This window comes from Podarcis cretensis (genome assembly GCF_951804945.1).
Source record: "Podarcis cretensis genome assembly, chromosome: 1".
NCBI lineage: Eukaryota > Metazoa > Chordata > Lepidosauria > Squamata > Lacertidae > Podarcis > Podarcis cretensis.
Genome location: NC_137170.1, coordinates 10,024,534 through 10,044,082, shown reverse-complemented (window position 1 = coordinate 10,044,082; position 19,549 = coordinate 10,024,534). Strand labels below are relative to the sequence as shown.

General features: G+C 47.2%; 1 protein-coding gene across 1 annotated transcript in view; it reads right to left on the bottom strand.

The window, feature by feature from the left end:
* The window catches only part of PRKCH (protein kinase C eta), a 112,769-nt gene that overhangs the window by 14,721 nt on the left and 78,499 nt on the right, over positions 1-19,549 (bottom strand). The window contains exon 11 of the mRNA XM_079994357.1: positions 676-814. Within this exon, the coding sequence (XP_079850483.1) occupies positions 676-814 (139 nt within the window). The remainder of the gene's footprint in view (positions 1-675; positions 815-19,549) is intronic.

Below are 19,549 nucleotides of genomic sequence, written 5' to 3'. Positions count from 1 at the left end.
TATGTACTGAGGTTCTCTCCCTGGGCCAGCAGGGGGATACTGTAGATAGTTATGCAAATAAGGGATCGAAAGTGACGTTCAGTGATTGGATAGTTTTAGAAAATTGTTACAGTTACGTTGTACTGGAGCTCTATATAAGCAGGCTGGCTGAACCCTTCAGTTCAGTTCGTTCTGGCCTGTGAATAAACAAGAGCTGTTTGAAGAATCGCTGTGTCGTCTGATATGTTCACCCACAACTTAACACAAGGTACAACTGTACCGATAGGGAACATATTGGCCCTCGCTGAGGCACAACCATTGTGTAGGGTTTTTTTTCCACATCAGCTCATGCACTCCCATTTGCAGATGTTCATTATTCATGCACACTGCTTTATCGGCATGAGCTTCTGTTTGAGCTTCTGGGTGCATGCACAGAACCGTTGCCCTGTTGGCAGAACAACACCCATGCTGCATGCAGAAGAGTCTCGTGGCTTTGAGGCAACTACATATGTAAACCCTGTGCAAGCATATATCCAAACGCCTCGCAAATACTGTGCAAATATTTCTAATTTGGAATGATTTATTCTGCAACATAACCTGGCCTAGCTCGGTTTCTGCACTGCCGAGCCGAGCCTGGTGGGGAAATGCAGGGTTTGAAAAAGCAAAGTTCTTGCCCTGGCGACATCTTTCCTGTACCTCTGGGGCGATGTAGTCAGGTGTTCCACAGAAGGTCGCCGTGGTGACCCCGTCGCGGATTCCTTCTTTACACATCCCAAAGTCAGCCAGCTTGCAATGGCCCTCGTGATCGAGCAACACGTTGTCCAGCTTCAGATCCCTGCAACAGTGGAGACACACATCAGTTTGCAGGTGGTAAAAGGTAAAGGTAAAGGGACCCCTGACCATTAGGTAGGTCCAGTCGTGGATGACTCTGGGGTTGCGGCGCTCATCTTGCTCTATAGGCCGAGGGAGCCGGCGTACAGCTTCCGGGTCATGTGGCCAGCATGAATAAGCCGCTTCTGGCGAACCAGAGCAGTGCACGGAAATGCTGTTTACCTTCCCGCCGGAGCGGTACCTATTTATCTACTTGCACTTTGACATGCTTTCGAACTGCTAGGTTGGCAGGAGCAGGGACTGAGCAATGGGAGCTCACCCCATCATGGGGATTTGAACTGCTGACCTTCTGATCGGCAAGTCCTAGGCTCTGTGGTTTAACCCACAGCGCCACCCGCGTCCCACCTTGCAGGTGGTAAATTGAGACAAAAAGGAAGTGTGACAACAAGTTGAAGATCAACACCAACAAAAAAGGTTATTTATGTATGCCACTACTGCAGCTTGTGTTTTGTTAGCCCCAAAATGGAAAACGAGCGAGGTCCCAACCAAAGAAGAATGGCAACTTAAGCTGACGGAATATGCGCAGCTTGCAGATTTAACATACAGAATAAGAGAACAAGAAGAACATACGTTTAGAGAAGATTGGGAAACGTTTATTGAATACATGGGGGAAATTGTGTACACGTGGCAAACGTGGGCAGCATTAAAATAAATTCAACAGTGCAAATAAGTTTTGATGGATGTAATAATGGAATACTGCATGGTTTAGTTTTTGTAAAATATGCAGGGATTTTTATGATATGTAAAATGAACTATGGGAAGAGAAGGAGGGAAATCATTGATATTTTAAGGATGTTTAAATGAGTATTTTAAATTGTAAAACCAAAAATTTATTTACACACACACACACACACACACACACACACACAGCATAGATGCTACCACAAATTCTGTTTTCAGTGGTTCCCCCTGCCCTCCCCAAATCATCCAGACCGGTGGTTCCCAAATCTTTTCAGATCTGCCCAGTGCCCCCTACCCCACTCCCTAAAAAGCATCATTCAAAATAGCAGTTTGACCCACCAAGGAAGATAAAAAACACAATAAAATTCAAAACAGTGACCACTGATTACACATTTATTCAAAATCCAGTTAAAACTATTTAGTTTAATTCAACAAAAATGATGGACTTGATCCAGCAATATCCACTTTTCAGAGTCATAGTTGTTTACAGCTCCCCCTGGTGCCCCCTTGCCTCTTAATACCCTCCCCAGGTAATCCCCCCCCACAGAGGAGGGGCACTGCCCACGGTGGGAACCACTGATCCTGATTCATGAGTCACATGAATATCATGCAGGTGGGTACTCAACTTTACTCAGAGTAGACCCTCTGAAATCAACAGAGGTGAGTAACTTAGGGCCATGCATTTCAGTAAGTCTGATCTGAGTAAACTTCAGTTAAATAGCAGCTATTGTGTTCTTTGAGTCACTGTCATTTGGGAAGAACCATCGATCCCTATGATGTTGTTGTTTAGTTGTATCCGACTCTTCGTGAGCCCATGGACCAGAGCATGCCAGGCACTCCTGTCTTCCACTGCCTCCCACAGCTTGGTCAAACTCATGTTCGTAGCTTCGAAAACACTGTCCAACCATCTCGTCCTCTGTCTTCCCCTTCTCCTTGTGCCCTCCATCTTTCCCAACATCAGGTTCTTTTCCAGGGAGTCTTCTCTTCTCATGAGGTGGCCAAAGTATTGAGCCTAGGCTTCAGGATCTGTCCTTCCAGTGAGCACTCAGGGCTGATTTCCTTCAGAATGGATACGTTTGATCTTCTTGCAGTCCATGGGACTCTCAGCACCATAATTCAAAAGCATCAATTCAATCAGCCTTCTTTATGGTCCAGCTCTCACTTCCATACATCACTACTGGGAAAACCATAGCTTTAACTATACGGACCTTTGTTGGCAAATTGATGTCTCTGCTTTTTAAGATGCTGTCTAGGTTTATCATTGCTTTTCTCCCAGGAAGCAGGCGTCTTTTAATTTCATGACTGCTGTCACCATCTGCAGTGATCATGGAGCCCAAGAAAGTAAAATCTCTCACTGCCTCCATTTCTTCCCCTTCTATTTGCCAGGAGGTGATGGGCCCAGTGGCCATGATCTTAGTTTTTTTGATGTTGAGCTTCAGACCATATTTTGCGCTCTCCCTTTTCACCCTTGTTAAAAGGTTCTTTAATTCCTCCTCACTTTCTGCCATCAAAGTTGTGTCATCTGCCAAAAGCAAATGTGATGGGAAGCACTTTATACATAAAAACGTCAGCAAAACCCCAGCATCCATTAATGGCTCCTCTTTTGGGAATTGTAGCACTGTGGAGGTAAACTATAGCTGTGGTTGTTTAAAGTGGCCTCCTTGCGCTATGTGTGAATGAGACCTCCGCTGCAATCTCAGGAAGAGGAAAAGAGAAATGGGATCCGACTTCAGGCAGTGAGGTTGGAAAACAGGCCCAGGCAGGAGACAAATAACTACTAGCAGAAGATGTAAAAGGGGAGAAGAGCCAAGCAGAGTCAATAATTCGAAAGAGAAGGAACAAGGAACAAGGAAAAAGAGAAACAGATCTTAATGACAAGCAAAAGAAGACCAACATTACCACCCCAGTCAATACATTACGTCTGGGGAGGGAAGGGGGAAAGAAATTTTTCCCAGTAAGTCATCTGGTTCAAGCCTTGCTCACAGATAAAGTTCCCAATAGCAAAATGTTTGGGGAGGCTTTTTTCTAAAGCTGCATTGCAGTCATTTTTAGTTTGTTGTTCCTTTTTTAGCTTATTTGTTGTGACAGTCTGTTCCGAGAGGCAAATTTTAAAACCACGACTACAACCCTATAGAACTGGGAAGAGGGAAAATAGCTCCTCTGCACCTGAAATTTCAAGGGATTAATCGTCACCCACTCCTGACTGGAGTGATCTTGCTTGCTCCCTGCTCCACATTGTCATAGGGCGGGGAGAAGTATTCTTGACTTGAGAGCCACATTCTTGATCGGAAGGTTGGCAGTTCGAATCCACTCAATGGTAGTAAGCTTCCGTTGCTCTGTCCCAGCTTCTGCCAACCTTAGGGTTGCCAAACATCTGGAATTTGCATATGCCATACACAGAATACCGCAGTCAGAAGCAGTGCCCCCCCCCAAAGCTCGGCAACTTTTGTGTTTGGATTTTCACTTGTTGAAATATGGCAACCCTAGCAACCTAGCAGTTCGAAAGCATAACCAAACTTGGCCCTCCAGCTGTTTTGGGACTACAATTCCCACCATCCCTGACCACTGGTTCTGTTAGCTAGGGATGATGGGAGTTGTAGTCCCAAAACAGCTGGAGGGCCAAGTTTGGCCATCACTGGATAACCAGTGCGAATAGATAAATAGGTACCACTGCGGCGGGAAGGTAAATGGTGTTTCCATGCGCTCTGGTTTCCGTCACGGTCTTCTGTTGCACCAGAAGTGGTTTAATCATGCTGGCCACATGAGCCGGAAAGCTGTCTGTGGACAAACGCCGGCCTGAAAGCGAGATGAGCACCGCAACCCCATAGTCGCCTTCGACTGGACTTAACCGTCTAGTGGTCCTTTACCTTTTTACTGTACACTGTTTAAAGCAGTATCATACCACTTTAAACAGTGAATGGCTTGCCTCAAATAATCCTGGGAACTGTGGTTTGACCAAGGCAGAATAGAGTTGTACTATTACTTCCCTTGATCTGGAGACTATACTTTGCAGCCTAAAATAGCGTTAGCGTTAGCTCATGTTAAGCTTCCTCATGTTAAAGTTACTCATGTAACTTTAAACAAGCGTGGCTTCCCCCAAAGGATTCTGGGAAGTGTCGTTGGATGTTAAGTCCCGCTCACAGAGCTATAACTCTCAGAGTGGTTTAAGAATCAGTCCCTCTTCCCTGTGAGCTCTGTGAGGGAGAATACAGGGTCTCCTAACTATTATTCCCCCTCGACAAACTACAGCTCCCAAAATTTCCTTCCTCTTTTGATCACTTTGTTTTCTCTCCCCTACCCCCTCCAGCTCTTTTGGGTACCTATCCGTTTGGCTTTGTCATTCTCTTAACTTTCGCCATCTCCTTCCTGACACATCAGCCTCTGGGAGACTTTGCTTCAAGGCTCGCTTAGGTGATGTACCTGAGACCTTTTAGTCCGGCTTGGCATCACTCGCCTTCTCTCTGAAAAGGGCAAAGCACAGCCAGCCTAAGGCCTGTCTCTGCTTCTTGCCTGTTGCCATGACAACGGAAACACTGGCTCCCATTCATCTTCAGATACCTCCCCTGTGCTTCTGGAGGAACTAGAATTCGTTCCCTTTCCTGGACTGCTCGCTCTTATTTCTTCGCTGTATGAAATGGCCTCTGTGCTCTGGTTCTGGGGAGAGGCTCAGTGCTGGGCAGAAATATGTCCTCCTTTTCCAGGACACATCCTCTTTTCCAGGTCTGGGTGCAAATTTGGCACAAAATTTGGCAAAAAAAAGGATTTTTTAGCTTGGTTTTTTTTGTTTGCAGTAACCCAAGAAACTTTTTCTACTGCATTAGACTTCGATCTAAGGCACCCAGCTAAACTTGTCTGCAGCAGAGAATCACAACACAGAAGCATTTTAAATTATTATTATTATTATTTTGCTGAAAGCATGTATTTACATGAGTAGAATGTGTGCTTTTATTTAAAATGCATCTCTTGGTTATTTGTGGGGCATAGGAATTCATTCATTCTCCTCCCCCCCAAAAATATAGTCCGGCTTCCCACAAGGTCTGAGGGACAGTTGACCAGCCCCCTGCTGAAAAAGTTTGCTGACCCCTGTTCTATAGCCTACATATAGTAGGCATATTTTAAATGATAGTTATCATAACGATCTGTAGTTAAAAGCAGAGGAGGGCAAATGTGTCTTCTTTTTTTGCTCTTCAAAATATAGCAACCCTAGGACAGCATAAAGCTCCATGGATATAAAACTCCTATATTGCTTCAGCAGGGAGATGGAATGACCCTCAACCCTATTAAAAAAAATGGGTTCAGTTTGCCTGCAAGTTCTCCATACCCAATATATGCCCACTTGATCTCTTCGATCACGGAACTGGCACTGTTAAAGGTGCCATGTAACACCCATTCAAACATTTGTAAGAAACCAATATTTTAGTTCCTCTGGAACTCCCTGCCTATTGAAGTCCAGCAGGAACCTTCATTGTACTCTTTTTGACACCTGCTAAAAACATTTTTGTTTAGACAAGCCTATCCACATGTGTAGAATGTGGATGTATGTTTTAATCCTGTTGTTAGTTTATTGTTGATTTTATGTTTTGAATAATCGAAAGATTAACTGTTATGGTTTTTTGCATATAATTATATTGTTCTGTTCTCTTTGTAAACCACTTTGAGGTTTGTTTGTTTTTACAAAAACCAATCAGTGTATAGATTTTGCAAATAAATAAACACACACATACATATATATTAAGCAGAAGCACAGCTGCCTCCTAATTGCGAGACCCAATCAAACTGGAAGGTCATACTGAGCACTCAGCTAGTAAAGGTAAAGGGACCCCTGACCATTAGGTCCAGTCACAACCGACTCTGGGGTTGCGGTGCTCATCTCGCTTTATTGGCCGAGGGAGCCGGCGTACAGCTTCTGGGTCATGTGGCCAGCATGACTAAGCTGCTTCTGGCGAACCAGAGCAGCACATGGAAACGCCGTTTACCTTCCCGCTGGAGCGATACCTATTTATCTACTTGCTCTTTGACGTGCTTTCGAACTACTAGGTTGGCAGGAGCAGGGACCGAGCAATGGGAGCTCACCCCGTTGCGGGGATTCGAACCACCGACCTTCTGATTGGCAAATCCTAGGCTCTGTGGTTTAGACCACAGCGCCACCCGCTGTGCATTATATGAATGTGACACAAGATGGCGATGGTGAGCTAATGACAGATTCAATATATTTTTTAAAACATCTTTTTAATAAAAAAAAGCATTTTCACAACATTTTTTGATATATGTGTAGATTCCACCTGAGTCTGAGCCACAGCCCTTCCCCCTTCCCTAATGTTTGAATACCCCTTCTTATGTTCTAATGGTCAGCACACTGTTCAGGGTGCTGGGTTGTAGCGGGCAGTGGGCTGGAGCCATCTGCTCTGCAAGGCTAAATTTCTCTCTGCAGTTTGGAGCATGCATGCTTTGGGCATTCTTTAGCAGCGATGCTAGGAAGGAGGGACTATGGGAAGAAGGGAGGAAGAGAGAGGTTGGTGTCACATGTTCCTTTGCAAACCACAGACCCTGAAGCTGTGAATCCAGGGAGCCAAATTAAGCAGGACCGCCCCTGCTGGCTTTTGTGTTCTATTCTCATCAGTTGGAAGAACCTCGCTTGCTGGATAATTGGGTTGCTAACTTTGGACAAGGCGAACGTGGTAAGTTCCACACCGCAGGAGGAAATTGCTAAGCCGTCATGAGAAGACTGGCCAGCCCGAGTCCTCTGACGGAGAGGAAGAAGAAAGGAATATCTGTTTAGCATTAGCGAGTGGAATATTAGCGTTGCAACTGCCCAAACCTTTTCCATTTAACAGAGCACCATAGAAAAGGCAGCTGCCGAGGAGGGATTGCAATGAACATTCCTACACGTTGAAGCAATTGCAAGGGTTCTTGCACTTCTTCCGACGCATTTATTACGAACTGCTCAAACTACAGCATCCAGAACGAAACATGGGAGCATGAAACTGCAGCAGAATCTATTTGTTTCGTTAATGTGGTTGGATATTTTGGGGGGAATTGGCAAGTTTGCAAAAAAAACCCACAAGGACTGCTGTCAAAAATATTGCACACAAAAAAAGTGATTACAGCGTACAACCTGTTCTAACAAGATGTTACATGGGAGGATGAATGTGGGCAACCTTATTTCTGCCAGGAGATGAGATCCCTTGAGGGTAGTCTGTCAGGGGATTCACATTCTGACAGAGGCGAGGGCCAGAACTGATCGTGGGTGGAGCCAGAAGCAGAAATGTTTAACAAATCTGGAATAAAGGCCCTCTGTGGAGCAATCCATTACCATAGCTGTCAACTTACAGATTTGAAAATAAGGGATCAGCAGCCAAAATAAGGGATTTTCCGGGCACAGGTATGTTCAACTTCTGAGACCCTCCGAGCCAAGGGCAGAAAGCCCAGCCAGCAGCCAAACAAAGCCTCAAGCGGTGGTTCCCACAGTGCGGCAACCCGGCAAAGGGGATGCAGCAAGGAAAATCACCATCACCTCTCCACTGGGAAGCGCTGAGCAAAGGCGAGTCCCCAGGCAATGCGGCCGATTTGATCGGCACAAGGCATGCAAGCTCCACCCCCCCAGTCATTCTTAGACTCCTCATTGGGTGAGCAATGCAGCCAAGCAACACAATTGGTGCCTCCCTCCTCCCTGGCCAGCAGGGAGGGAGGGAGAGGAGCTGCTTCCTTTGAAACCCGGGAAATTTAAGGGACATCATCAATCTGAGACAGCAGCGGGACATGGCGCTGGGATAAGGGACTTTCCCACCAAATAAGGGACGGTTGACAGCTATGGCCATTACAGCTACTGTTCTAGAAAGCAAAGCAAAGACACAAACGTTTGCATGGGTATGACAAGCTTGCCAGTTTGTTCTCAGACAGCTGGCAGCGGAACAACTTGTTTTTTCTTCAGCCATACAACCTGGAAAACGTAATCAAACCCAGACCCATCAAACTATTTTTATCAGACAACATATTGTCTCTTCCAAGTATTCTGAAACTACACCAAAAGATTGGGGCGGGGGGGGGGTGGAGAGAGAGAAAATATTTCAAAGTTTAGGGAAAATAAGGAGGAAATAGGAAGACAAGTCCATCTTTAGTGTTTCTCGAACTGAGGTCTCCAGCTGTGTTGTACTACAACTCCCATCATCCCTGACCACTGGTCCTGCTAGTTAGGGATGGTGCCTACCTGTGATGAAATAAATGCGGCCATTAAGCCCTCCGTCCAATGGCTTGTGGGAGCAGTAAGTTTAGCTTTGAACAATCTCTGGCAATGTGCTTCTCAGAGTCCCACTCAAAGGACTCTTAAAAAAACACCCACCTAAAACCCCAACTAAAGAATCATGGCAAGAAAAATTGATGAACTATGCAGAACTGGCAAAACTGACATATAAGCTACGGGACAAGGATAACTGTGGCTTTAAAGATGAATGGGAACCCTTTACAAAGTACCGTATTTTTTGCTCTATAAGACTCACTTTTTCCCTCCTAAAAAGTAAGGGGAAATGTGTGTGCGTCTTATGGAGCAAATGCAGGCTGCACAGCTATCACAGAAGCCAGAACAGCAAGAGGGATTGCTGCTTTCACTGCGCAGCGATCCCTCTTGCTGTTCTGGCTTCTGAGATTCAGAATATTTTTTTTCTTGTTTTCCTCCTCCAAAAACTAGGTGCGTCTTGTGGTCTGGTGTGTCTTATAGAGTGAAAAATACGGGTATTTGAAGACGCAACAAAGCGAACTGGACTCCTTGGCTGGTTTTGAATAAACATTCACAAACTTTTTATTGATAATAATTAGCTAAGTAGTTTGAGGATCTATACAACTTTGTAACATGCAGAAATCAGCATTCTCAGAGAAATCAAAGAAGGGAACTGAGGGAAGTCGGGGGGTGGGGGTGGGTTGGTTCTGAGTGGGAGGGGGGAGGACAAATTGGGGAGGGAATAAGGATGATATGTTTCTGGATAATATGTTTTGTTTTAATTATGAAAAATAAATAAATAAATACAAAAAACCACCCACCTCTCCTCTTAGGAATATACAAAGCCGTATCACACCTACACAAACCATTTGTCGGTCTAGCCCAGTCTCCTCAAAAGCATGCCTGTCCGCCAGCAACAGATCTTTGCAGCCAGGCTGTTTTGAATTCTGATGCAACCTAAGGCCCATGGGCCACAAGCGGCCCACGGGGGTCGTTTAACCGGTCCACAAGCCGCCCCCGAACCAAGCTGGCTGCTTGGTCAGTCCCAGAGCGCTGTGCTAAAGTGGTGTGTGGGGATTCGCTTCCGTGGTGCCAGAAATAGCGTCTGTGTACGCTCAGATGCCAGAAATCACGTCTGCGTAGACGCAGACACCGGAAATCGTGTCTGTACAGACGCCGGAAATTGTGGCTGCGCACGCGTGATCCAGCCGACGGAGGGATCTCCGCTGGAGTGAACCGGCCCAGGCAAGATAAACCTTGCTGACCCCTGCCTTGAACCATCCCATGGCTTCTAAAACAACAAAGGGGCAACTCACACCCCACATTCTGCTAAAGGTTGCGTTTTAAATATATGTAAAAGCATTGTTCTTTCATCCAGACTGAGACACGCAGTCATTTCTCAGAAATGCCAGGGCGTGGGGATGCGATTTCACTGAATGTATGACAGACACAAACCGGGAAGGGGAAAATCCTTCCTCTGTGGCAGGCGGACTGGGCAAACCTCTTGCTGACCAAATAACCAACAACCTAGAAATGTAGCAGATTCTTTCATCTCACTGGACGGAGCTGCTGGAATTTTTTCTAGCCTATCCGACGACGGAGCCAATTTGCTCTTAACAGTGCTGCTATTTTATGCATGCCAAGTGGGGGGGGGGTGGATGGGGGAGCAAGCAAATCTGCAACCTGGAGCCCTCCATCGAAAGCACATTGATGACAGCACAAACAAAGCAGATTTGGTGTATCCCAGATAAAAGCCTCCAGATGTTTTGGCCTACAACTCCCATGATCCCTAGCTAACAGGACCAGTGGTCAGGGATGATGGGAATTGTAGTCCAAAACATCTGGAGGGCCAAAGGTTGGGGGTGCCTGATCTAGCTCAACACCCCTGCAGTGCAGGAATCTGTTGCCCAGCGTGGGACTCGAACCCACAACCACTGAGATTAAGAATCTCATGACTCCAGGAACATGGGCAGGAATCCTCCTAGTCAGGGTGGAATAATCCCGTGTATGCTTTCCAGTGTGGCAGAGGACAAGAATGACGTGGGCCTCCATATCCCTTCTTCACTGACTATTGGCCATGCTGCCTGCCTGGGATGACAGGAGCTGGGAATCCAAGAACAATGGTCACTCCTGCCAACAACACTCTGAGGAAGAGGGCAGCTCATCACTTTAGCTGTTCCCTGCATTGCAGGGGGTTGGACTAGATGATCCCTGGGGTACCTTCCAGCAATAATAATAATAATAATAATAATAATAATAATAATAATAATAATTTGTTTTGTACCCCACCCATCTAGCTGGGCTTCCCCAGCCACTCTGGGTGGCTTCCAACGAAGATTAAAAATACATTAAAATGTCACACATTAAAAATTTTCCTGAACATCTTCAGATGTCTACAGTTGTATGCCTCTTTAATTTCAGTTCACAAGCGCAGAAGCTAACCACAGTAGCACCCACAAAGAGCAAGGCAACAGTCAAATCAGAACAGTGGCAGAAAGAGAAGGAAACCAAATCACAGAGGGAAAAGTAGCTTGCCTAGTACTGACAATCACACTTCTCAGGCGCTAGGGGGGTCAGGTTCCCCCCCTCCACCACGCCATCTCCTGCCGAAAATGAGCTTTAGCACAGTAAATCCAATCTTCAATATGCAAGTTGCATGTTAAATCACATGTATAAATGCACATATATTTACTGTGAAGGAATGAAGCATGGAGAGATTCTGGGAAACAATGTGCCCATTTTACAGATGGGAATCTATGGAGCCAAGAATTTACACCCCAATGGAAACAAACCATGACCTCTGTCTCATGCAGAATTAGGGTTTGCTTAACTCTGCATTGGACGCAGGTGGCGCTGTGGGTTAAAGCCTCAGCGCCTAGGGCTTGCCGATCGAAAGGTCGGCGGTTCGAATCCCTGCGGTGGGGTGCGCTCCCGCTGCTCGGTCCCAGCGCCTGCCAACCTAGCAGTTCGAAAGCACCTCCGGGTGCAAGTAGATAAATAGGGACCGCTTACCAGCGGGAAGGTAAACGGCGTTTCCGTGTGCGGCTCTGGCTCTGGCTCTGGCTCTGGCCAGAGCAGCGATGTCACGCTGGCCACGTGACCCGGAAGTGTCTCCGGACAGCGCTGGCCCCTGGCCTCTTAAGTGAGATGGGCGCACAACCCCAGAGTCTGTCAAGACTGGCCCGTACGGGCAGGGGTACCTTTACCTTTACCTTTAACTCTGCATTGGACTAAAGCAGCCATCTCACCCCTGCATTTTCTCTCTCTTTTTTGGGTCAGATTAAAATATATATGGGAATGGGTCATAGCTCAGTGGAGGCGCATCTGCCTTGCATTAAGTAACAACAACAACAACAACAACAACAACAACAACAACAACTAAATGTCGTCCACCTGACTGGGTTGCCAGAGCCACTCTGGGCACCTCCCATCACAGCCCTCCCTGGAGATGTCAGGACTTGAACCCGGCACCTTCTGCCTGCATTGCAGATGCCCTGTCTCTGAGCCATCAGGCAAGTCTGAAGTGTGTAACAATGGCAAGGGTGGAGATCTGAGCATAGAGCGCCATATGTCAGATTGTGCCAGACTGTTCTTTGCTGCTTGTTGCTTCTTGCCTCCTCCACATGTCAAACCATCGCTCCTTGATGTGGAAACGCTTTTGGAAACGTGCGCTGTGAGATGCCACCCTTCAGAGGTGCCAAAAAAGTGACCCACTCCTATTACTGAGTTGCGAGAGGCAGCTCAGAAGAGAGAATCATACCAGGGAATTACAGTGCGATCCTAGGCAGGCCTACTCAGAAGTAATCCCTATGGGCTTCAACGGGGCTCCAGAGAGTGTAAGACTCTGACTACCATCACCCCGGCTCTCCGGACATGCTGGCTGGAGATGATGGGAGTTGGAGTCCAACAGTTTCTAGAGGGCACTGCAGCGGTGTTGACCTTTCAAGCAATCTGATACCATGCCAACCTGCCTGTCTCTGCTCCTCCCTCTTCATGCCTCTCCTGGTCCTGGAAGACCAGGGGGGAGGTGAGCTTGTGGCAGCCAGAGAAGGAGACACCCATGACTCTTCCCCAGCCTGACTCATCTCTGCCTCTTGGTCTCCCTCCTCCCCTGCTTCAGCTTCTGCCTTTGATTCTGCACTTTTCTCTGCCACAGACTCTCCCAGCTCACAAAGACCTGTTGCCCCTTCTGCTTCCGACACCTCCTCTTCCCAGGCTTCTCCCTTTTCTCCCTCTGACCACTCATGGTCGTCCCACCACCACTCCCTGGGAACCACCAGAAGACCCTTGGAGCTGGACCTCAGTGTCCGGGCAGAACGATAGGGATGGAAACGCTCCTTCAGGTATAGTGCAGTGGTAGAGCATCTGCTTTGCACGCTGAAGGTCCCAGGTGCAATCTATTTCCCTTGGTGGTTCCCCAGTTGGTTCCTCCATCCACTCCTCTGCATCTGGCTAGTCCATGACGTATCCTGGTGTTACTGCAAGCTTAAAATAGAGGCAGCTTAAAACTTAGGGGAAGGTTAATAATAATAATAATAATAATAATAATAATAATAATAATAATAATAATTTATTTATACCCCGCTCATCTGGCTGGGTTTCCCCAGCCACTCTGGGCAGCTTCCAGCAAAATATTAAAATGCAATAATTCATCAAATATTAAAAGCTTCCCTAAACAGGACTGCCTTCAGATGTCTTCTAAAAGTCAGATAGTTGTTTATTTCTTTGACATCTGGTAGGAGGGCATTCCACAGGGCAGGAGCCACCACCAAGAAGGCCCTCTGCCTGGTTCACTGTAGCTTTGCTTCTCGCAGTGAGGGAACCACCAGAAGACCCTTGGAGCTGGACCTCAGTGTCCGGGCAGAACGATAGGGATGGAAACGCTCCTTCAGGTATAGTGCAGTGGTAGAGCATCTGCTTTGCACGCTGAAGGTCCCAGGTGCAATCCTCAGCATCTCCAGGTAGGGAGAGCTTGCCGGGTGCTCTTCCGGGTCCTACATCACATCATTTTGCCTCCCTGCCTCCAGCATGTTGCATGGTGCCAACTGCTAAAACAGCTCCTGATGAAACCCTGACCCAGCAGCTCTCGGGAAAGGACTGGTTGTGGGAATAGTTCCATGTAAAGTGTGCTTTGAGTTTATTTGGAGGAACATCATGAAACCCATTAGAACACAAACAAGCTGAGCAGAGTTGCAAAGGGCGCTGAGCTCTGGGTTCACTTTGCAACTCGTAACTCTAGACCAGAGATTTCAGTGAAGGGAAACTGGCCTGTAAATGCCCAATCGATACCTGTTGTTGTAGTTGTTTAGTCATTTAGTCGTGTCCGACTCTTCGTGACCCCATGGACCAGAGCACGCCAGGCACTCCTGGTCTTCCACTGCCTCCCGCAGTTTGGTCAAACTCATGTTTGTAGCTTCGAGAACACTGTCCAACCATCTCGTCCTCTGTCGTCCCCTTCTCCTTGTGCCTTCCATCTTTCCCAACATCAGGGTCTTTTCCAGGGAGTCTTCTCTTCTCATGAGGTGGCCAAAGTATTGGAGCCTCAGCTTCAGGATCTGTCCTTCCAGTGAGCACTCAGGGCTGATTTCCTTCAGAATGGATAGGTTTGATCTTCTTGCAGTCCTTGGGACTCTCAAGAGTCTCCTCCAGCACCAGAATTCAAAAGCACCAATTCTTCGGCAATCAGCCTTCTTTATGGTCCAGCTCTCACTTCCATATATCACTACTGGGAAAACCATGGCTTTAACTATACGGACCTTTGTTGGCAAGGTGATGTCTCTGCTTTTTAAGATGCTGTCTAGGTTTGTCATCGCTTTTCTCCCAAGAAGCAGGTGTCTTTTAATTTCGTGGCTCCTGTCACCATCTGCAGTGATCATGGAGCCCAAGAAAGTACAATCTCTCACTGCCTCCATTTCTTCCCCTTCTATTTGCTAGGAGGTGATGGGACCAGTGGCCATGATCTTCGTTTTTTTGATGTTGAGCTTCAGACCATATTTTGCGCTCTCCTCTTTCACCCTCATTAAAAGGTTATTTAATTCCTCCTCACTTTCTGCCATCAAGGTTGTGTCACCTGCATATCTGATCGGTACCTAGGAGCACACAAAACTGCCTTATGCTGTCAGCCCATTGGTTCAGGCAGCCAGTGCTGTCTGCCCCGGGGACAGCCGGTGATGGCCTCCACATTGGCAGACTACAACTCCCAACATCCCTAGTCAGCATGACCAATGGTCAAGAATGATGGGAGCTGTAGAATATCCGGGGAGGGAACACACTACATTGACCAGTCCTGGTTCTTTGCTGTCTAGCAGGAGCTACCTAAGGTGGAGATGCTGCAGAACCTCTGATGGGAAATTGACAATTGAACCCAGGACCTCGCATGGGCAAAGCCTGTTCTCTCAGACTGAGCTTTGGCCTCTTTTTAACCCTGCCACAAGCCAAGCGTTCTGCAGTTTGCCAGCTGGCAGGGGAAAGGTTCACAGACACACACGCACATTTCCCAGGACACAGATTACTCAGCTGTATTTACAGTAATTGTGGATCGTCAGCAGATCACAAGGTCCCGGGGGGGGGGGGGAGAGATGGATCAGGAACCCTTTCCACTTGTGACTCAGACACTGGCTCTGTGATACAACCATCCTTGCAATGCCAAAGGAGGCTTCAAATCTCCACTTTCTTTACAAGCTTCTTCCCCCACAATCATGGTTTCCAAAGCACTCATCAGTGGGCACACCGAAAAGTTTCCACCAGGACACCCGACACACATTTGAAGCACACGACTTCCCCAAGGAATTCTGGGAAGTGTAGTTTTCCAAAGGGTGCTGGGGCGTGTAGCTCTCTGTAAGGAGGGAAACTACAGTTCCCAGGATTCTTCAGGGGGAATCACATGCTTTAAATGTGTGTTGGATGTGCTTTAAATGCATGCAGTGGATCTGCCCTTAGCGATGCTCTTCCAGCTGAAGTGCTAAAATCGACATCATCCAGGGGCAGAGGAAGGGGGGTGCAGTGGGGGCAGCCCACCCCGGGTGTCATCACTGAGGGGGGTGACATTCGGTGCCCCACCTGCCCATGACTCCCAAGCCTACCCCGAGCCATCGGGGGGAAGGGGCAGAGTTCCACAGCCTTGCCGGTGGCCTTCCCCCCTTCCCCCTTGATTTTGACAGCTCGGGGGAAGCTTGGGAGTTGCAGGCGGGCAGTGTGCTGTTGCCCCCCACTCCCGGGCTGCTTTCTGGGGGGGGGGAGCCTCCCCCAAGCTGTCAAAAGGAAGAGGGGAGGAAGGCTGCTGGCAAAGCGGCGTGGCTCCCACCCCAACCAGCCCAGGAAGCAGCCTGTCATGGGCGACTCGCTCCTCGCCCATGGGCGTCTCAGCCCCTGGGACGCTCACCACGGCACCCCCGGGGATGCTGGCCCTGCTCCCATGGCTCCACCCCTGGGTGCACGCTCTGGGTGCTGGAACAGCTAACTCCACTTCTGACACCATCCAGGGTGCTTCTGGACTGTCGCAATTTTTGAGTGGGATTCAGTCACATACCGGCAAATCAAGTCTGTGGATTAAAGCGGATTGAGAGCTCTTGAGCAACAAACCTACTTCCCCAAAAGACCAGACCTCGTCTAGTCTCTCTGTGCACAAATTGGAGCGAAGAAGGCTCATTAAAAACAGCCAGCTGTTGCCTAATCTCCCTGCAGACAAACCAGGACGGATGCTCCGTAAACATGGCCACTGGAAGCGACGACCCTAGATGGCTGTTCTCTGAATATTAAGAACCAAACTACATGGCATGCTTTGAGATTTGGGATTGCATCTCCCGCCTTAACAAAAAACTGAAATGCAGCTGAGTGGCTCATTATGCCCCACTCAGCGGCCTCATACGTGGTCGGGGAAAACCCAAGAATCTTCAATGATTCAAATGGCCCTAATTTTTAAGCCAAGGCACCTTGTGCATCTGCAGCAGCACAACTGGACACCTTCATGTGCCTCAGCTGCAACAGAACCTGTCTCTCCTGTATCGGTCTCTACAGCCATTGCAGGCACCGCAACCGTCCAACACCTCCATTGTCTCCCAAGACAGATGGATGCATATGCTCAAATGCTGAGCTGGCTGGGGACCCTTCCTGTGCTTAGGAAAAGGCAACCAGCAGCTGACCAGGTAAGAGCCCTGCAGCCTCTGAGCCAACACGATCCACCAAGGGTGTGAACCCTGCTTCTCCTAAGCTTCCTCTTCCACAGTAAGCTCTGCCAGCCACGTCCAAGGCACTTATGACCCAGAAGGGCTATTAAAACATTGCACAGAACATGCCCAAACAAGGGAGGGTGAACATTAAAAGACTAAGCGGAATAAGGGAAGGCTCAGGTGGTGCCAAGTGCCTACGAGGAGCCTGCCAGGGCAGGTGAGAGGGCTGAGCTGGAGCAGAGAAAGGCAGCGAGGCGGGCAGAAGAATATGAAGAGTGGCGTAAACATTTTTCAGAGCAATAGAAGGTGACAAATTCAGATTGCAAGACAAGCCCAAAGAGCCTCTTCGGTGCTGGTTTTTCTAAAGCGGCAAAAGAAGAGGTGCACATAGGAGCCAGAATGAGTGCAGTGCCAACCTCACGCCTCCTCCTCTTCCTCCTCCTCCCCCCCCCCAAAGCTACTGTATTACATGCCAGCTTTCAACTCAGCCACCGATTCACACATGTTGAAGCCTGTGTGGGAAAATATAACCTGGAAACATTTGCAGCTATCAGCCTCCAGACTAACATGGGCTGGAAACGTTGCAAGAATCTTGAGACACGAAGGGGGAAAAACTCATCACTCTTCAAACAACCCAAAATGTCCCTCTCTGGTCATTATTGACATTTATTAAGGACTGGAAGCTTCTTGTGGACTTTTTGCATGAAAGAGAAAATATAATATCTGGATTTGAAGACTGAAAAAATACTGGCTTGTGGAAAATAGAATAGTTGGATACCAGTTTGAGTGAATACTTTGAGCAAGTTACTATAGATAGAAAACCAGAAGTCTTTTCATCTTTTTCTCTTTTCTCTCTCTTTCCCCCCTCGTCTTTCTTTTCTTTTCTTTTCTTTTCTTTTCTTTTCTTTTCTTTTCTTTTCTTTTCCTCTTCTCCTTTATCTTTGCTCCTGTTTCTTTTTAGATTAGATTTTTAAAACATTTGTTTTATTCTGGTGTACTATAAAAAGATACTTTGTACTGGGTATGTATATCTTTTGGTAAGTATGAATAAGAATAAAAAAATGTTAGGAGGCCAAAATGTACCTCTCCGGTTTTTTCACTGTTCAAATTATATATTACGTTCCACTCTCACCAGTTTGTTCCCCAGGGCATGTTCAGGGTGTGGTGCTCTGCATTCTAGGTCCTGAGTGGAGTCGCTCAGAAGAGATAAAAGAAAGTATTTTTTTTACACAGCGCATAGTTAAACTCTGGAACTCACAGTGATGGCCACCAACTCAGCTGGCTGTAAAAGAGGATTGGACAAATTCATGGGGGAGACAGCTTCTTGGGAAATCCAGGCTTCCTCATCGAACCCATCTCCTCCCTGCCAAAATCACACCCTCTTCAAACTAGTGTAATTTGGTTTGGTTTAGCCCAAGCAATATTTCCCCTCCTGGGCTGAGAGAGCCTACGATACGTAGCAGATCCGTATCTCCAGGCCTGGCAGCGCCGTCTTTACCCGGGGGGTGCAAGGGGTGCAGGGCACCCGGGCGCCAAATTCTGGGGGGCACCAGGGCCCGCCGCTGAAGCTGCCTTAACTATCTACCTGTTATGAAATAATAAATAATTTTGATCAAGCTAGAAAAACAAAATACATACATGTACAGTGGTACCTCGGATTACAGAAGCTTCAGGTTACAGATGCTTCAGGTTACAGACTCCGCTAACACAGAAATAGTACCTCGGGTTAAGAACTTTGCTTCAGGATGAGAACAGAAATCGCGCAGCGGTGGCACAGCGGCAGCGGGAGGCTCCATTAGCTAAAGTGGTACCTCAGGTTAAGAACAGTTTCAGGTTAAGAACAGACCTCCAGAACAAATTAAGTTCTTAACCCGAGGTACAACTGTATACCTAGGTATTACCGAAATGTATACCTACTGTTTCACTACAGGACTTCTGACTTTGTGCGCTCATTTACCAAATACGTGCCATGCCAGCAGCGGCGCTTGTCACTCAGAACGGCGGCGCTTGTCATTCACAACAGTGCAGTGGATGCAAAATTAACTCTTCCATCAAAACAATATGTTTCGTATTGTATTGAGCTTCTACGCGGCAGCAGGGTCAGTGGCACCTTTGACATGACTGACGTATCTCCTACGTAGGTGCCTAAATAATACTTATAAGTTTAAGTGTGGTGGTGTTGTACACTTAAGTATAAGTGTATTTAAATAAATGAGCAAATAAAAAAGTTTGTTTCTTTTTCCTCCCTTCTTTCGTAAACAAAAAGGCGTAAGTGTAGTGTCTGACATAAGCATAATAAAAGTTGATTTTGGGGCTAAACTAAATTTGGGGGTGCTGGGCGGATCTTTGCACCCCGGCGGTGTGTATGCGAAAGACAGTGCTGGAGCCTGGCATAAGACAAGTATGGAGTTTCTTGAAATCAGGGTTATTTACTTCTGAGTAAACATGTATCAGATTGGACTGCTAAGTCAGCTCCCTCATTTGCACCCAAAGGGGATTTGAAGTAAGATTACTGTTGTCATTTTAAACAGAAAAGGTGACTGAATAAATTCAGGGAAAATATTTCGCAAACACACTTCCTGCCTCTCATTTAATATCTTTTTCTTAGGAACTGCCT